The 18,649-nt window shown below is 42.5% G+C and overlaps 3 protein-coding genes across 8 annotated transcripts; 2 read left to right on the top strand and 1 right to left on the bottom strand.

Annotated features, from left to right (window-relative positions):
- Positions 1-304: 304 nt before the first annotated feature.
- On the top strand, positions 305-6,247 carry cd9a (CD9 molecule a). 2 transcript variants are annotated; one of them, XM_047596837.1, is made up of 8 exons: positions 305-516; positions 3,110-3,212; positions 3,343-3,440; positions 3,807-3,881; positions 4,160-4,261; positions 4,668-4,757; positions 5,139-5,222; positions 5,343-6,247. In XM_047596837.1, exons 1-8 carry the CDS (start codon positions 448-450, stop codon positions 5,406-5,408), a joined length of 687 nt encoding a protein of 228 aa, XP_047452793.1. In that variant the 5' UTR covers positions 305-447; the 3' UTR covers positions 5,409-6,247. The 2 variants fall into 2 exon arrangements, with proteins under 2 accessions (XP_047452793.1, XP_047452794.1); XM_047596838.1 differs by lacking the exon at positions 305-516 and adding an exon at positions 1,871-2,036.
- bbs10 (Bardet-Biedl syndrome 10) lies at positions 6,062-10,556 on the bottom strand. Of its 5 annotated transcripts, XR_007113557.1 has the most exons (6): positions 10,502-10,556; positions 9,162-9,368; positions 8,123-9,067; positions 7,160-8,012; positions 7,036-7,081; positions 6,062-6,332 (listed from the first exon to the last, which is right to left on the bottom strand). XR_007113557.1 is itself a non-coding variant. In XM_047596835.1 (5 exons), the coding sequence occupies exons 2-4, from the start codon at positions 9,341-9,343 to the stop codon at positions 7,205-7,207; spliced, it is 1,935 nt and encodes a 644-aa protein (XP_047452791.1). In that variant the 5' UTR covers positions 9,344-9,368; positions 10,502-10,556; the 3' UTR covers positions 6,991-7,081; positions 7,160-7,204. The 5 variants fall into 5 exon arrangements, 3 of the variants coding, with proteins under 3 accessions (XP_047452791.1, XP_047452789.1, XP_047452792.1); XR_007113556.1 differs by having other exon boundaries at positions 7,036-8,012; XM_047596835.1 differs by lacking the exon at positions 6,062-6,332 and having other exon boundaries at positions 6,991-7,081.
- A 1,293-nt stretch (positions 10,557-11,849) lies between these two features.
- On the top strand, positions 11,850-17,882 carry syt1b (synaptotagmin Ib). Its single transcript, XM_047597073.1, has 9 exons — positions 11,850-12,001; positions 13,202-13,385; positions 15,219-15,400; positions 15,768-15,878; positions 15,987-16,154; positions 16,274-16,441; positions 16,700-16,817; positions 17,185-17,318; positions 17,410-17,882. The coding sequence occupies exons 2-9, from the start codon at positions 13,247-13,249 to the stop codon at positions 17,614-17,616; spliced, it is 1,227 nt and encodes a 408-aa protein (XP_047453029.1). The 5' UTR covers positions 11,850-12,001; positions 13,202-13,246; the 3' UTR covers positions 17,617-17,882.
- Positions 17,883-18,649: the final 767 nt, after the last annotated feature.

The following is an 18,649-nucleotide window of genomic DNA, read 5'->3' as shown; positions in this document are numbered from 1 at the left end:
CCGGGGTGGCTGCAGAAGGAACTTGAAACTAAAAAAAAATCCCACGGAAGGCTGCTGCTCAGTGGATTGTCGCACCATTGTCTGCGGGTTCCTTTACCAAAGAGAAGAAAAAGAAGTGCGTCTGTAATCTTGGCATTAAAATGCTGTAAAAATGGCAACGATGCCACATCAGTGGAAAGTACAATTGTGCTTTCGTACAATATGCGGTGGCTTGTTTGAAACACGGGAAAGTAAAGTTTCAGGGAATATGAGAAAAAGAAAAAGGGGCTACAGAAGGCTTCGGCTGTGCAGCCATGTGGGGGCGGACCACTATAGGAGCGCACTGCACGACGCGCGTCAGCGCCGACGCGTCGGCCAATAACCTCGTTCTGCATACCGTTATTTAGAAGCTCTTCTTCTTCTGTTCTGCGCTCGGTTTTGAGTGTGATCCCTTGCTCAAGTATAACCATGGCTGCGTTGTCGGGAGGAGAGATGTGCATCAAATACCTGATGTTTGCCTTCAACCTGATATTCTGGGTGAGTATAAAGCGAGGAATGGTTTGTTCTCGTACGCCATGCATCCTGTTTGTCTTCTGTGTGTGTGTGTGTGTATGTATGTGAAACTGAGTGAGCTCTGCATGCATGCGCATTGGTGTGAGCGGGGGGTTATAGTAAATTAAATTACACGGTGTCCCAGATGCAGAATCGTGCCGAGCGCCCACTGGGCGCCTCGGTTATCGGAGAAAATTCTGAATGAGTGATTTATGGCACTGGCCACCACTAAAAACAAAGTGTCCCAATGTTTGTGGAGACCGAATGGACTGAAAGAATAATCCCCAGTGGCCAAGTGACCCAGTTCCACCACACAGACTACACTCTAGAGTTTGCGCGCATGGCATTTTAATAATTGCAGAGAGGCAGTGGGGGCGCTTTATTTTGCCATTGAATGTGGACATTATGAGAATCATTTAAACCTCCGCTGCACGAAGAGTTTCTACTGCCAGCCTGCGTGTGTACGTGTCTGTGCATGAACTCCATACGCAGGGTATTTGTGTCAAGCCTGCTGGGTGTGTCTTACTGTGCCCGTTCGCCTTTGATGTATGTGTGTGGTTACAGATGAATGTTTTGCCCTTTTATGAACGTTTCCAATTTGTGCATCTTTAAATAGAACTAAAACCCACCCATTCATTACTGAACAGTCAGGGGTTTCCCACCGTGCATGTGTGTGTGAGAGAGAAATAGTAAAAACAAAAAAAATAAAACTATTTTAAATCAATATCCAGAATATTTAGAAAATGTCAAAAAATCATTCGGTTAATGTAAAATTAGCAAATTAAAATAAAAGCTTCTGGAAGTCCCTAAAGTGGCTGCAAAGTGTAACCGTTAATGAATCAACAGATTAGTGTAAGTCAATGGGCCTGCATTCAGAAAGGCCTGCTCAGACCTCACATCCTCTTGTAAGTGCAGCTGCTTCCTATTTTAGATGCATCAACCAGGAACTCACTAGAGTCTTATCCCAGTTTATACAACCAGAAATCACCGACGTCTGGACATAAGCCACCGACCGTCCTTGTGAAAATCATCAACCTTGATTTCAATGACAGCAACAGACATAGCAAGTAATAACACCCTGTTAACTGTAGTCACACTCACTTCAGACACCAGAGCAGTAAATATGCTGCTAAGCGGGTATTTTAACAAATATCTGAGCGGGGCTTTATGACCTGGATATAGTCACAGACACAACAAATGTATGAACAGAGGGGGAGGACTACACGCAGGATTCAGAATCGCATATGCATTGGAGATCTGTTTGCTGAATAACTGCTGCTCTTGCCACTCCCCAACTGAATAATCAGGTGAGGACATGAAGGCGTGTTCGTGAAAAAAAAAAAAAACTTTCACCTTACCCTTCCTACACTTCTACTTCCTCCTGGGACAGCGTTACTTATCAAACTGTCATAGTGGTGGATTGGGCAAACTGAATCAGCATGGCTGTCGTCGGAGGAATCGGGTGTTTGAAACATTTCACATTTGTCGTCAACTTGTTAATCGGGGTAGGTTTGCTTTACTTTTTAATCTTGTTGTGGGATACGGGAGAAAGAAAGGAACAGAAAACGGGGAGCTGCTTCGACTAGCACTGTGGGTTTGTGCCACTGCAACGCAATAAGGCAATGTACTGGAGTGTGAAAGAAAAAAAAACACAACAGAAACTATGTGGCAAAGTGAAACAGTTGGTAGGACAAGGGAGGAAGGTGCACGGAAAATTCCCAGCGACACTCCCACACTACTAAGGAGGCTGCAAGCTTCTCTCGAGGTTAAAAATTCACTAGCGTTCTAGCAAGCCTTGTAAGTAAATGCCTGCGTATGCACATTACACAGTGTGGAACAGTGCACAGACATTTATATTTTTGAGGAACCTTGTTTGAAGCTGTTCTGTAAATAATAATAATAATGTGTTTGAAATACATTGACACAGCTACAATAAATTCAAATGCTAATGAATAAGAGAATGAGTGAATATATATGCTCTTCTCTCTCCTTCATAGCTGAAAAGCAAAAACATTTTTTTTTGTTAGTAATGTGGTGCTGCATAATTGCTGACTTGCGCATGCAGATGCATACTATTGGTTGTTCTGTTGAGCTGATTAATAGAAATTGCTGAGGAATAAAAGTGTTACTCCTCAGCAATTAGGCACCATCAATAAATCATCACTACACATCATGCACCCAGAATAGAATTTTTCCCCAGTGGAGATTAACACTGGCATTTTGCATTTGCATACGTGACTACTGGTCACGGAAACTTTCCTGAACTGAAAGCTGAAGAGGGAGAACCGGACGGATGAAACCAGGAGAAGGATACCAGATGGGGCCTGTCAGTGCAGATTTGAAATGACGACCGAACGCGGCTCTGAAGCGTTTTTAAATTCAGACAGCTACCAGATAACTGTTAACTGATGTATGATGATCAGGCTGTCAAGTGGGGATATGCATGAATATGAAAAGGCCAGATGTATGAAAAGTGTTCTGCTTGACTGAACTTCTATGAGCAAACAGAATCCATTCAGAAGTAATTGCTGTACTTTTTTTTTTTTTTTTTAAATCCTCGTGTTTTTGTGTGTTTTAGCTTGCAGGCACTGCAGTATTGGCTGTAGGCCTGTGGCTCAGATTGGATGGAAAGACCAAAGGCCTGTTTGAAGGAACAGATGCTCCTTATGTGTTTTGCTCAGGTAACATGCTCTCTGCCTTTGAACAGGAATTTTATCTGTGATCATTTAAACAAAGTTCGGATTGTGCCAGCTACTTGTATGGACATGTGCTATACCATATTTGTGTGTGTGTGTGTGTGTGTGTGTGTAGGTGTATATATCCTGATAGGAGTCGGAGCGCTGATGATGGTGCTGGGCTTTCTGGGATGTTGTGGGGCCATCCAGGAATCCCCCTGTATGCTGGGACTGGTGTGTAATACTTAATATTCTTCTCTCTATCACTCCATGAATGTCTGTTGAGCTCACCAGTATGAAACTATTATGTGACATGTAGCATGTAGTCAGGGCCGTTTGTACTGACCTCGGACTCACTGAGAAATATGAGATGTTTACTAGACGAGAAATCTCTCTATGGCTCCCTGTGCCCTGCCCCCAACTGGCCATAATCTTCTTGTACTAAATCTCTCATGGGAGGAGGAGCCTATGAATATTGGGCACAGCTACACTGGGTTGACCTTACGTGCTCAGACATGCCATGTTCCTCAGAAGGCATGCGCAAAAGCTGTAATAGAAACAAACAATCAGTTGAATTTAATTTTGTCTCCTCTTTCACAGTTCTTCTGCTTCCTGCTAATCATTTTTGCCATCGAGGTTGCTGCAGGAGTCTGGGGATTTTCCAACCAGAGCAAGGTAACTTAATAAGTGGGCACTAATTGTAACACAGACAACCCAAGTTACAAGCACTTTTACAAGCGGAGGTGACACCATAAGGACAGGTACCAAGTCAAAAGTCTGTCTGGGGAAGAGCTGATTTTACTCATTGAGTATTCTGTCAAATAGATTACACGAATGTATAACAGCCATTGTATTTTATAAAGTGGGGTAAAAAGTAGCATCAAATACTCAAGAACCTTAGAACTGGACTCAAAGCACAGTGGTTGAGTAAATATCTTCTTCCTGTGCCGCAGGTCGTGCAAGACATCACAAATTTCTACACGCAGACGTACAACAACTACAAAGAGACGCGAGATGAGAACCTCAAACAGACACTGCTGGTGATTCACAAGGAGGTGAGCTACGTCTGATCCCCGCTGCTGCTTCAGTCTTATTCAGGAATTAAAAGAGAATTTGTGCAAAGCGGTATATTCCTACGAATATTTTTTCTGCCCTTGCAAATCGAGCAACAGTATTTTCCTTAATGTCGACAATTACCTCAATTTGCTGATTCCGCATCTAGTTTGAAAGAAAGTAGTAGGGTTTAAAAATAATCTTACTGTTTCTTTCTCAATTGCAAGGCAATTAATTCAGTTTAGCATGATTGTATTTTTTCATTTACACCGAAGCAGAAATGGAATGAAAATTCTTATTTCAGAGGGATCTGTGTGCCCTCTTGGGCAACCTCGCACTGTGAACCAAAAACCTAAGACACACGTTGTTTGCTTCTGCAACCCATCATGTTCTCTTTTGTGTTTACAGCTGAACTGTTGTGGTCCAAAGGGTATTGCCGAAGAAACCGAAAAAGACACTTGTTCCAGAGGAGAGCCACTTCAGGATTTTATTACTGAGGTACAGCTTTCGATGCATGTGTGTATAGATAAGAGCCAAACACAACCAGGTACTTCAGTCGAGAGACAAAGAACGAGAGGGGCTACTTTAATATGGGAAACCATCCACAAAAATCCAACAGATGTCAGACATGCCTCATCCATGTCAAGTCAAATACTCAATGACGGTCTGATGTCTGTCACAAGTTTATCAGTCTTATCTTCGCAGACTAATTCCCTCAGCCTCCTTGCAGTGTTACTATGGCAACAATGGTTTACTGGCGCCTGCACACTCTCAATGCTGTCTGTTATGAATGTCATACCACGAGTCACATTCAGCATACGCTCGTGTTTGTTTTTTTGTTTTTTGTTTTTTGAAAGGAATCATGTTTATCTGTTGCAGAGCTGTCCTGATGCAATTGACAAGGTGTTTGACTCCAAGCTACACATCATAGCAGGAGTAGGCGTCACTGTTGGAATTGTTCTGGTGAGTTCGCAACTGGCGTTACGAGAATTCGTCAAATGTCTACGGCCCTGCCGGACAAACGCAAAGCAGATATGATGTGACTCAAACGCAAGCGTTCACCCCGATCTCTCCCTCTTCCAGGTGTTTGGGATGATCTTCAGCATGCTCCTGTGCTGCGCCATCAGGAAGTCTCGGGAGGTGGTGTGACACCCGCCATCACACGCCCCGAAAGCCCTTGTTAATGTTGCATGATGTCATTCCTGGAGTCACGTGACTCTCCACTGCCAATAGAAACACTGCTTGTTCAAGGGGGATAACCTAAGCTAGGCTGGGTGCAGGTACTTCTGGTTCCATCCGTTCTAACTGTGCTGCTCAGTAAAAACTTAGGGGCCACCTTCCTGGACTAGATAGATGCGATGTGAGTATTAGACCCAACTATAGAATGAGTGTCATCTGTGCTTCAGTGGCAATGTAGTACGGAAATGTGTCATTTTGTGGTAATTTCACTGGAATCAGTGTTTGTGAACAGCTAATTATCTAAACAAAAGATCATACTATTGTATAGTGGTGACATTTTTATCGCTATCACTTGAAGGGTATCTACTGGCAACAACAGTAATGGTCCAGGTCCACAAACAAACGGCAAACACTATCACATCAGCACAGTACAGCAGGAGCCCATGCTTACAGTTCCTTTTACTTACGAGCAAAATCATGGTACCCAATTGCAGAGCTTTGAAATGCAGTGACTGTGGTTTTACCAGCATCCTGGTCCCTCCATTGCAATGACATTTCATATGCTCCTTTCTTTCCCCATTTCCCAATTTGTTTTGAAAATGCCTTTAAATTTTTTTTTTTTGGTCACATTTTGTATATGTGTTTTTTATTTGTAAGATTTTTAGTGTGTATATATGGTTCAGGCAGTTTGTTGGTGTATTTTATAATGCCCTCTTGATTTTCCAGAGATTAGGTTGATTTATAACATATGCACCGTGTTTCACAGAATCAAAAATTAACTATGAGAACCAAATAAACTGAAAACCGACCGAGTTGACTCTGAGGTTATTGTCATCCGGCTTGCACTCACCACTGTTGTGCGCGTTTGGTGAAGCTGTGCACGATACAGGAGGCCTGGAAGGGTTAGAAGAGCGTGGGAGTTAGACGATAAGATTGACAACAAAATTCAGGTTTGTTTCCATGTGTGCAGTGGGAAAAAAAACTTGTGACCCCCCCCCTTGATATTAGTTACCGTCAATTGTGACTCATGCAGAGAACAAACAAAGTCTAGACCTGTCTTTGTTTCTGTGATATCCCAACACGATTAATTTATGGAAAATTTGTGTTCAAACGTAACAGCACAGCCATTATGGTAAACAATACAGTTTATGTATGGTTGTGAGTGTAGTTAATGTCTAAGTGACTCACCATTTCCCCCTAAACAGAGGTCAAAATACACTTTGTGTTCCTCTGATTAAAGCATGAGGAAGTTGACTGTGATTTGGTTGTTGACAGCCGGGTGTTGCCTTCTATGGAGATAACACTGATTATTTAGAGGAATGTGTACATATTTGGTAAGAGATGTGTCCACGTTGTTCAGTGTCTATGCTTTTTGTTGTGTAACACAGTCTCGTGGGCAAGGAAAAGGGAAACTGAGATAAGGAAGAGAAATGTTGGAAGTATGCCAACTCATATTAACACACTAGAACAAGACAAAATGATTTCATAATAACTGCACATTCTGTTTTCTCTGGAAGTGCCAAATGTGGCTTTGATTCAGGACACGGTGGTAAAAAACACACTAACATTTTATTAGCTTTTGCACAACAACACTCACCATTGACTCTCGCTGTAGGAGAGACTTGAATTATAAATGTATTGACCTGTATGAACAAAAAATAGTCACCATAAAAAAAATAGCATTACAGTGCAACTTAATCACTCCAACTTTTGAAAGGTACCTGGTGCAAATTTGACTGTCTTTCATCGTAGCAGAAAACACAATCTCAGTCCTCAGCTTCGCCCTCTGTGTCCTTCCAGGAAATGTTTGTGAGTCTGCATGATTTTGAGTGTAAGACAGTGTGTGTACGCAGCATGGCGTCCACCCGCAGGAGACTGGTCACACACTGCAGAACAGCCAGAAGCAGTTGGTATTTACAGGAGACGGATTCGAGTCCCAAGTCCGACGTGAAAGCTTTTGATAACATGTCACCCTTCCTACAACAATGTAAGTTTGGTTTACTACCCCCTGGAGGACCTTCATTCTGTACAGGGTTTGTGTTGGGTTCTTGTTTATCTACCAGACTGAACGGGCGGGAATGATTTTGAGTAAAACTCATGACCCTGGTCTGAGTCTGGAGGAAATGTCGCGGACTGTGGGAGTAAATCTGTCGGGGCACGCTCAATAGAGCCTTGGCCAAGAGCTGGGAAACAGGAATACCTACACCAGTATGATCAGAAACTGAATCACTGAGGAGGGCACGGCTTAGGAGAAACTCAAATGCCCCACCTACAGGTATCATACAACCTGGCTCATACACACATTTATGGGGGGGGTATATACTGGGCGGTGTGTATGTGGTGCGGTCAGTCTGGTTGTACTTATCTAAGGATGTGAATTTGTGCGACTGCAAGGTTGTTTTTGATGCTGCAGTCACATGTATAGGCTCCCAAGTTGTAAGTAGCACGTGAATGGCATCTCGAAACGCTCGTACATACTGTTCTGTCTGCCCTTCACCTGAGGCACAGATTACAAGACTACAGGGTTTGAATGTGGTCCTGTCTTCTGAATCGTGGAAAGCCACGTGGACGTATCTGTGGATATGGAGAAAACATCTGTAAGTCAAACCCAATCAATCACAGCCCTGTTGGTATATATAATACACATAAACATTTGTGTGAGAAGAAGAGGCGTGTTTTCATACCTGTGGGCTCCCAGCAGTACAGGTCGACAAAAAGCCAGCGTAGCAACATGCTTTGGTTCAATCGTCAAGCAGTCTGAGACCGGCGTGGACCCACTTAGTTGGGCAAAGAGAGAAATCTCCTCTTCACTGACACACTCCACAAGGCACATCTCTGCCTGTGTGGCTAAGGACAGGACAGCAGGAGACTGTTTCACTGTAGACACAAGTACAGACACACCCAAAGTCTTCAGATTTTCAATAATGCACTCTAGTGCCTTTACCGACCAGGCACTAAAGTCCACTATACTTCTTTTGTCCATCAATCCAAGCACTTCTCCTGTATTAAACAATTTTGGATGCAGGGACCCCGTGAAGACCACAGCTTTAATTGGCTGGCGGTCAATCCGCAGGCATGGCGTAGCAAAGTCCCGATGAATTACCTGCCCCTCAATCAAACGTGAAGTGCTAATGGGGAAGCCTGATACAGTCGTATGCAGTGCAGGGAAATTGTCATCTAAAAACTGAAGACAGAATGAAGGCGACTCATTTTTAAATTTCCAGTTATTTAGCAGTTGACACGTGAGGTCACTGATAAAGTCGCAGTGCGCGAAACCAAGACGTGTATGAAAGAAAGGTGCCAGCAGGTTTTTAATATGACTGTTTGCGTGAGTTGGTGTTTGTTTTTTTGCAGTGAAGTCCTCCCACGAAATGCAACATCCATAAGGGACCACTTCCACAGCAATGAGATCGTCCAAGTCTTTCAACGCAAATGCAAGCAGTTTGTCAGCCAAGTGTCTGGCAGCGGCACTCGCTGCTGCTTCTGTGGAATTATAAGAGCTAGACACATTAGGCTCCTTGTTGGCTATTGTATGAATCATCCGTAGTAATGACGCAAGCAGGAGGATAAAGGTCTTGGATCCATCGCCCGTGACAGAGCTGTGCTTCCAGACACACTCCACCACCATCCTAATTAATGTGAAGAGAAGAAAAATACATTATTACGAGACACTAGACAAATGAGAATAAAACATAGTAAAGTAAATACTGTATGTGTGTTAACCTGGCTATTGGATTCTCTAGCTGGAGGGCTGTGAGAATGTGTGTCCCACTGCGGCTCAACATCGCCTGTCCCGTGTCTCGGGTGAACAGCACCTGTCCTCCTTCGGGGCCAAAGCTGCGAAGGATCACGGCCTCCAGGACCGATACCGTCTGCAGGATATGTTTCATGTGGAGATGCTCCATTATCACATCGCAGGAGGCCGACACTCTGAAATTTAAAAATAGGCAAGGGTTTAAACTGTCAGTAGCCAAAAAATAAGTTTATATTATATTGTATATGTAATGCATCACAAGGCGTGTTAAAATACAACATTTTTATTCATGCCGTGAAAGGCAAAACTAAACCTAATTAAGACATCAAAATGTTATGGTAGACAAATATGTTGAAACTAAAATATATTTCTGGCAGAACTTTACCTACTTGGAAGGGGTGTGGAGGAGTAAAAGAAACATAAGGAGGTCAAGACTTCCAGCTATGCTTTATTTATATAAATATATATATATATTCTCCCCAAAACCTTCTCGGGAATACAGCAAAGAACTTGACGACCCAGGCACATGTAGGGTTGGTAGGTTTAGGATGGCTGTCGGGCCATCGCCAAGGCTTAATTAAGGGATTTGGGACTTCCTGCCTGGCAGATGGCCTGACAGCTCTGATAAGAAATAAGAGTATATGACTCTCTGGGTGTGGTTAAATCCTGCCAAGGTGAGACAGTGCCGGGAACTGTGATGAAGAAGTGCTAAGCGTTAATCACAGAAGAATCACCCTCTGCCCTGAAACCTCCCAAACCAGCTGAAAAACAAGGGCATAGGGTTATTTTCAGGTCTACAAACTGGGGCAGACTGTGCTAAGTGCTGCTGTCTCTGTTTATAGTTAATCAAACGACTGTGAATCCTTTTCACCTGTGAATATAGCCTTGCCAGTTATGGATGTAATATACCATATCACATAATCTCTCTGTATATTGCAGTCCGCCAGGAAGCTATTTTTTTATATACATATAGATGACGCTAGTCATGTGCTGTTATTTTTTTCTGCCGAGACCATTGACTGTATGTACTATGGACAAACCGAGACGGAGACCGAAACTCCCTCTTCTGATGACATATGTGTTCACATCACAGAACTGTTGGGTAAACTTTATTCTTTTCACTATGACCGACGCTTGCAACTTTAGCATCCGCCAGCTAGCCTTACAGTGCACTCAAGTTATCAGCGGCTCGGCTAAGCTCCTTTTATCATAGACCCTAACACGTTAATTAAAACACAGTTTCTTGCACATCAAGAAAAATGAGTAATTTCTTTAAAATAACAACACGAATGTGTCGAAGAAGACTCACCATCACCAGTCCGACGGGAACGATGTCCTCTGTCGCCTAGAAACGAGTCTTCTTCTGTGGTGGACGTCCTAAATAGATCACAGACGAGGGCCGCCACCTAGCGTGTCGAGGCGGAATTGTTTTTATACGTAAAATACAGACAGACCTGTTAAACCGTGTGTTCAAGTAAATACAGAGATTTTTCTTTTTTCTTTTCTTTTTTCTTTTTCTTTTTTTTTTTTCCCAGTTAAAGGTGTATGTGGGGAATGTTGGGCCCTGCATTTACAATGCTGATAAGTGTTAACATACAAACTGCAGCCCAAACGAGATGCACAAAAGTGCCGTGTCAAAATAAAGCTGAGGAGTAAATAATTAGATTAATAATGACTGATTTTCCATTGTCTGTCAGTTTTATTCAGTGGTATTGTGCGTTTTCTTTGGTTTGCTGTAACACTGTGCCAGCTTTCTGGGAAAATATGTGTTATTATTGTTATTTTACATAATATCTACAATGTCCATAGAAGTATATTTTGATATATTTTGAATGTTAGTGATGGTGTAATAATGTGTTCTCTAAATGTTTTATCAGTACACAAAGGTCAGGTATCTCGGCCCAGGTTAAACAGCATGCACTTGTGATCCGATAAATTCAATAAGTTATAATGAATGCTCTACAATGTCTCTCACAATAAAATGAAAAACAGAGTCCACATTTCTATATACAGTATCACAAACAGTGATTATATGGAGATCAGCGGACTTCAATCCATCCCCCTCTGCCCCCCTCCTTCCCTTTGTCTCATCCCTCCTTCTGTACAGTATCTCTGAAACATCAAGGTGAACTGGGAGGGGGGGTCGGAACCTGATCTCTGCGTTGCTGCAGAAACCACATCCTAAGTTTCTAAATGAGGCAACATCATCTATACATAGACGATGTGAGACAGTTCTGCGGCTCCTGCCAGATGTACAGACGCACGCACACAAACACACACGCATACGGAGCTGTCCACTCTGAATGTAAATGCCCTCTACTGCTGAAATCTCAGTATGCTAACGAGCTTCTTAAAAAACCATGTCACAACACCAATGAATATGCATCAGTGGCCCGTTGAGGGTGACCTGTAGGGATGGGACAGAGGTTACAAGAGGTGGGGAGCCGGATAGGACCGGCGCTCCCGTGGGATCTGAATGGACAGAAAAGAACACATTCACCCCAACACTTACCACAGATGCGCGCAAGAGGGTAAGCTGCACACGATAATCGAGCAGCACCTCCAACCCCATCTTGTCCCACCCTCTCTCTCCATCCAACTCCCACACACCTGCGACGCACTTCTCAACTGGGGAGGCACAAAAACAAAAGGGCAACGTGCCGGTGCATACCTCGCCTCACTTTTTCTCTCCTCCTCCTTCTCCTCCTCCTCCTCCTCTTCTACCTCCTCCTCCTCATACAACAGCACACTGTACAGAAAATCAGGACCTGTTAGTCTGAACACTGCTGCCGGGGCGACTTGAATACAGGTACGTCTCTGGTTCCTACTAAATGTTCTTTGTGTTTCATCAATGGAAATGGCTTTATTTTATTTTTTATCTCCACTGTGCTGAGTGAATAGCACCACGTAAAAAACTTGGTAATGGAAAAAAGATGACGTAGGTACAATAACACTAGCACTACAAGTAATTTCTGTTTCAGTGAATTTCTTTTGACTCTCTGAAGGTTGAAAAACTTCAGATGTAAGGCTCAAAACAAGGAATTTCTTTCTGGCAGTATCTTAAAATTTTCATTTTAGTGACACAGTACAATATGTTATACCGGATTGTATTGGCAAAGTGGTTGATTTGTACGGCTTGAAAGGATTTTTTTTTTACCAATACTGCTAGTATTAGCACATTTCATATAGAGGGAAACTCAGTGTGCTTTACATTAAAAAGGACATACTGTTAAAAAGAAAACAAATAGCTGCAGATGTCATCTTTCATTTTTTTTTTTAACAGAAAGGGCAATTTATGTATTATACAGTAATTATTTATCACTTTCACAAAACTACATCCAAATCAGTTGGGTGTTGTTGTATATGTTGAATTCTCTTTTATTTGTGCAGCTGTTAGGGGACCAGCGATGGTTTCTGGCTAGTTACACTGCAAATGCAAACATAAAGTGAGATCGGCGTGATCCTGTCTGCTGATTCAGTCTCGGATATTCAATAGCTGTGATGCTGGCAGAATATAAAAAAAAACACACACACCTTTTTTTTTTCTTTCTTTTTTTAAATTTGGGGGTCAAATTTTGGGACTTTCCTCTCACTTAGTTTGTTCGCCCCCATGCTAAGCGTGACCTTGGCACACGATTCTCACCTCTGGCAGCAGAGTGCGGAACAGCAGAGGTCCATGCCTGACGCCTCAAACCCCTGCCTCAGCACCACCTCCATGTCAGCAAGTTTGGCAGAGGCAGCAGCTTTCAGATCCCGTGTTCAAGTGTTATTGCCAGGCCAGCAGAAACAGGAGGAGAAGTTATTTGACCCTGAATGCCTATAAGCACATCATTGCTTTAAATATCTTATCAATAGCATTTATGAAAACTCTGCCCCAGTGTGTATGTATGCCAGCGTGCTTCGTTTGGGTGGTTCTTTGAATTAATTTGTAAGGCATTTATAGCTGTAACGTTGTCTGGGTTTTCTTGGGATTGTTTTTTAGAGCTGAAGTATGTTTTCTTTTTCTCAGTTTCTCTCCCAGCTTAAATCTGGACCCACAGCCACTACCCAAATAATGACAGGGAGCCTACGAGCAGCAGCGAGCACCTCGTCAACCCCGACTCATTCGCCAAATGATACAAACACGCCAGGGCAAAAACAAACAGGAGGCCACAATGCCAGCAAGTTCATGAATGAACTACACAGCATCCACAGTAAGTTGGACACCTAATTGTGTGTTTACACGATCGAAGTCTTTGACAAACTTAGACAGACTTTAATGATCCACAGGGGAAATTGCTTGGTCGCAGCGGCTCGGTTGCACATAAAAAACACTCTTACAAATCACAGGAAAAAGGAAAGATAATACATAAAATAAGATTAAAATAAAATAGGAAATGGAGTAAGCACTTTGTACATATTTATGTACAGAATTATCATTATTACCTAATTTACAAAAATAGTGGGTAAAACAGCATCTAAGTTGATCTGCTTTTTTTAACTGTTGCACGGCAACAGTGGCTTGGCCTTTATCTCACTCATCAGATGCTACAAGATGCTTATGAACTTTATGTGATACATTTTGTGCTAATCATTTAAAAAAAAATCCAGCTGTGGAGGTGAAGTTGTAGCTTGACATGGTTTGTATTCAGGCTTCAGCTGCTGCTAGGGATATGTCCAGCTGTTACATGACTTTCACAATCAGTGGCAAGTGTGTCACGCATCAAAAATCAGGGCCACGGTTCGTCACAACAGCCAGAGTGGTGGTAAACTTTTAATTTTTAAATGAAATGGCTAGCTCCTAAGCAGACACAGCAAAGGATATGTCTACTGTAATTGTGTAATTAAGTAGCTCGGCCTTTCTCCATTTGTCAGAGGACTTGCAAACATTGTCCCAAGTGACATAAAACCTACTGAAAGGTCGCCCCAAAGAGACACACAGCGGTAACATTTGGAGGGCTCCATAGAGGTCGAAGCAGAAGTGAATAATTTAGGCACAATTACAGAGGTTTCTGGTTTGTAAGGGAACTAAATGTTATTTCAAACTCCATGGAAATCTCCCTCGGAGTATGTATTAGACATTAAACATTTTTAAATATTTAAAATGTTCAAGATCTGAGGTTTGAATGACACTTTCACAAAACACTCACAATAACTATATTTTAGAGAGAATATTATGCGTTTTTTCCTCTCCGATAGAAGACTACGGTAGAGGATTAGTTCTGAATTTAAACTCAGGATTCTGAGAAAAAAGTCAGAACTCACTTTTTTTCTCACAGTGGCCCTAATCCTCTTCCATAGAAAACTACAGTAGAATGAAAGATAAATTCTTTGGGTCACCAAATTTCCTCTTGGAGACGCTTGTGCGTTCTCAAATGGAAGAAGGGCCTCACTGGATATGAAATGTCCTGACATGGTTGAGCTCTAATGGGACCGTCAGAGCAATGGGGACGTTTAAAAATGAATGCAAAGCAGATTCACTCCTGGTAAAAGTACATTATCAGGTTTTTTTTCTTGTGTGAAAAACACTCTTCATTAATATTTGGTGCATTTCAGAGTTGCCACATGTGTATATGTGTACTGCTTGAAACGGTGGTGGAAAAATCCAACCCAAAAAACTAGTATAAAATGCAAGACTCTCGCAGACCTTATTTAGGACACAAAACTATTTTATTAGGCCGATCAGGGCGTATTAGGTAAAAATCCAAATTGCAAAGTCGTACCGGATTTTAATATCACTTGATACTGCAGCTATATATCGCTTCAAGGACGATGTCCATCAAGAAGAACATACAGGAGGTGGACAATTAAAAACACCTGAATCTGCACCTTCCTGATGGAAGCAGTATCGACTTGGATTGCTCTGCATTTCCCCATGTATTAATGCGCGCCCAGTTTTTCGTTCAACTTCTGTATTATACGATTCTTGTCTGGAAAAACCAGTTGTGGGGAATTTAGTGGGAGAACCCTGAGAGTTTAGGCGGCTGACTGAAAAGAGAGCGTGTGAAATATTTATGTGTCGTCAGCCTTTTTTTTTTCATTTGCAGTGCCTTCATGGGCTGTCGCTGCCCTCTGCGTGGTGATTCTGTGCGTGGTGCTGTCATGTGCCGTGTGCGCGTGGAAAAAGTGCTTGAAAAAGAAGGACAAGGACAAAGAAAAGGACAAGAAAAAGGGGAAGGAGAAGAGCAAGGGAGGTTTTGACACGGAAATGGATGAAGGTTACAATAAGGTAGACCACACACACAGACGCACACACACACAGGTTTGTCCTTGCAATGTATCACAGTCCTGACATCCAGGTCACCCAGGATGGGTAAAACTGTCGGAGCGCGTTAAGACTAATGGTTGTTTTGCACATCCTTCGTGTTAAAATAAAAGTTGAGGGGAGGTGGAGTCGTTCTGAAGGGTTGGACCTGCCGTCGAGGATGCATGCCACATTTTGATAAACACACACTGACCTGACCTAAGATTGTAGCATCACCTTCATTTGTGTTTGTGCTTTGCAATATCCTAAAAGCATGAATAGTTGCTCCACAGGTTGTGAGGCAGGTTACTTATAAAGCCATTTTGTTTTACCTGTGCGTTTGCGTGTGCAGACCTTGAAAGACGAACTTAAAGAAACGGAGCTGTCAGATACTGAGCCCAAAGAGGACGAGAAGCTGGGCCGACTGCATTTCACATTAGACTACAACTTCACCGAGAACACGGTGAGTAGCTCCTATTTTGGCAACGACCGGCCCACATTTAAAATGTCACATTTTGATGCAATGTTTTTCCCAGTTAGTCAGTTTCTTTTCTCTGCCGTTACGTCCCAGCTGGTGGTAGGCATCTTGCAGGCCGCAGAGCTTCCTGCAATGGATGTGGGAGGCAGCTCTGACCCGTACGTTAAACTCTATCTGCTCCCAGACAAAAAGAAAAAGTTCGAAACCAAAGTTCACAGGAAGACCCTAGAACCGAGCTTCAATGAAACTTTCACATTTAAGGTATATTTAATAAACAGGCATACGTAAAAATGAAGTTTATCCCATAACTTTCTAACACTTTTTGAAAATGACGCGATACGGTTCAAACGACTGCATCTGAGCTGCGTTCTGCTCTGTAGGTACCGTACACTGAGCTGGGCGGGAAGAGTCTGGTGATGACTGTGTACGACTTCGACCGTTTCTCGAAACACGACGCCATCGGAGCTGTGAAGATACCAATGAGCGGCGTGGACTTCAGTCAGTCTATGCAGGAGTGGAGGGATCTGCAGAAGGCGGAGAAGGAGGAGGTGTGAACAAGCAACGAGAGAGAAGGAGTTGAACAAGAATAGATGCATCAGCTAGGGTTCTACAAAGTTGTTAGGGAGGGGAAACCTCACCTGTTTTAAATAAGTTTCTTTTTATTGAAGGAAAAGTGTGACTTGTATGAAAATTTTATTTTAAAACCACAGAATAGCAGCCTTTCGAAGCATGTCCATCTCAATGTTTTTAAATTCTCCATTCAGAAAGACAAGTTAATATACGCTCACTTCTTTTCTGTGTGTCAGAGTGAGAAGCTCGGGGACATATGTTTGTCCTTGAGGTATGTGCCTACAGCGGGGAAGCTGACAGTGGTGATTCTTGAGGCCAAAAACCTGAAAAAAATGGATGTGGGTGGATTATCAGGTGAGTCAAGCAGCATGAAGTCTGGAATCAATTAATAATCATGTCAATATTTTCGTTTCTTTATTTTTTACATACAGCTTCTGGGCCTGTCTCAGTCAAATCTTTTTTTCTTTAAGATCATATTAAACGCCAGCACTAATTAGAAATAGAAATGCTGAAGCGTATTTTATAGTATCACTACCTGCACACGCAGCCCTGAGATCCTTTAATCACATTTTTACTAACATGTCCATTTCGAGCAGTTTCTATTTAAGGAAAATCTGGAACTGCTACAATACATGTTGTGTTTCACTGATGGAGTTACTGCATCAGTGCCAGGCTGTTGGCCTGCTGCTCTGACACAAATCCTCCCTGTTCGCTCCACCAGACCCTTATGCGAAGATCCACTTAATGCAGAACGGGAAAAGACTCAAGAAAAAGAAAACAACGATAAAGAAGAACACTTTGAACCCTTACTACAACGAGTCTTTCAGCTTCGAAGTGCCATGTGAACAAATAGAGGTACCCACATTTGCATGTGCGTGCGGACACATACACACAAACACACGGCTGTCACGCGTTCATTTATTTGTGCGTGCGTTTCCGTTTGTAGAAGGTGCAGGTGGCAGTGACCGTGCTGGACTACGATAAGATTGGGAAGAATGACGCCATCGGGAAGGTGCTGCTGGGCAGTAACAGCACCGGCACCGAGCAACGCCACTGGGCGGACATGCTGGCTAACCCTCGACGGCCAATAGCCCAGTGGCACAGCCTCAAGCCGGAGGATGAAGTGAACGCGCTGATTTCCAGCAAGAAATGAAGCCTGTTGGATAATGACAACCGGGATTTACTTCAGCTACTTCCAATTTATGTACCTACCTCTCCTCTAATTTCCCTTAAAAACGTTAAGCCTCTTACCTGAGTAAATATACCCAGTGATACCCTGCTTTACCACTGACACCAACAAAGTATTATAAGCTTTCTTCTTTCAGTAAGTCCTTCCTCCTGCTTAAACCTAAACGGTTATTTTAAGAAAATATATATCACAGTGTACAGTGCTATTAAACTAAATATGATATTTTTAAACTTGTGCATCATCTGTTCGTCGTTATTCAGCATTCACATGACACTGATAGTGTATGAACAGAGTTGACCTGCAGAGGGAGACAAACCGACGCACAAAAATGAAAAGAGATCCTCATATGACTACTATTATGTCTCTGTCTTCATAATGACTTAAATGATTGGTCCTTAATTCATAAATGCAACGTCTTACAACAGAAAAAACACTGAAAGGAGCTTTGACAGCGCTCTAATTATGGTGTTGGAGCAATGCCCGGGATGAGAGGAAAGCCTAGATAATGTCTTGGCATCATCATTTATGGACCGATTTCTCTGCAGCATCACAGCCAAGGTGGAGAGGAAAGAGGGCAAAAACTTGAACTTTACTTTAAACAGAATTATGAAACAGGGTTTTGTCAAAGCTGCCAAGGAATAGTAGTGGAAGTGTTACTAATGACTTTAACAATGGATCTGGGTTAGTCAGATGATCCAGCATCGGCTCCTACTTTAGCATCAAAAGGCCTCTTTACCCAAGTTTATGATGATTTATTTCTAAATGTTAATGATGCGACCTGATATTTGTAGATTAGTCCTGCTTGGGATATAAACAACAAATCATCACCCAATCTATCCAGTTCATTGGGAGATGAATTAACACAGCTCGGCATGTTAAAGAAAATAGATGGGAAGTGTTGACGGCAATATAAAAACCTAGGACGGGCACAACAACACCGACGCTTTGCCAAAATTTGAAGAGATTAATTGTCTAATGCAAAATTAGTATATTATGC

This window comes from Mugil cephalus, chromosome 10 (assembly GCF_022458985.1).
Source record: "Mugil cephalus isolate CIBA_MC_2020 chromosome 10, CIBA_Mcephalus_1.1, whole genome shotgun sequence".
Classification (NCBI taxonomy): domain Eukaryota; kingdom Metazoa; phylum Chordata; class Actinopteri; order Mugiliformes; family Mugilidae; genus Mugil; species Mugil cephalus.
Note: the sequence above shows the minus strand (reverse complement) of the source record. Positions and strands in the feature narration are given on the sequence as shown.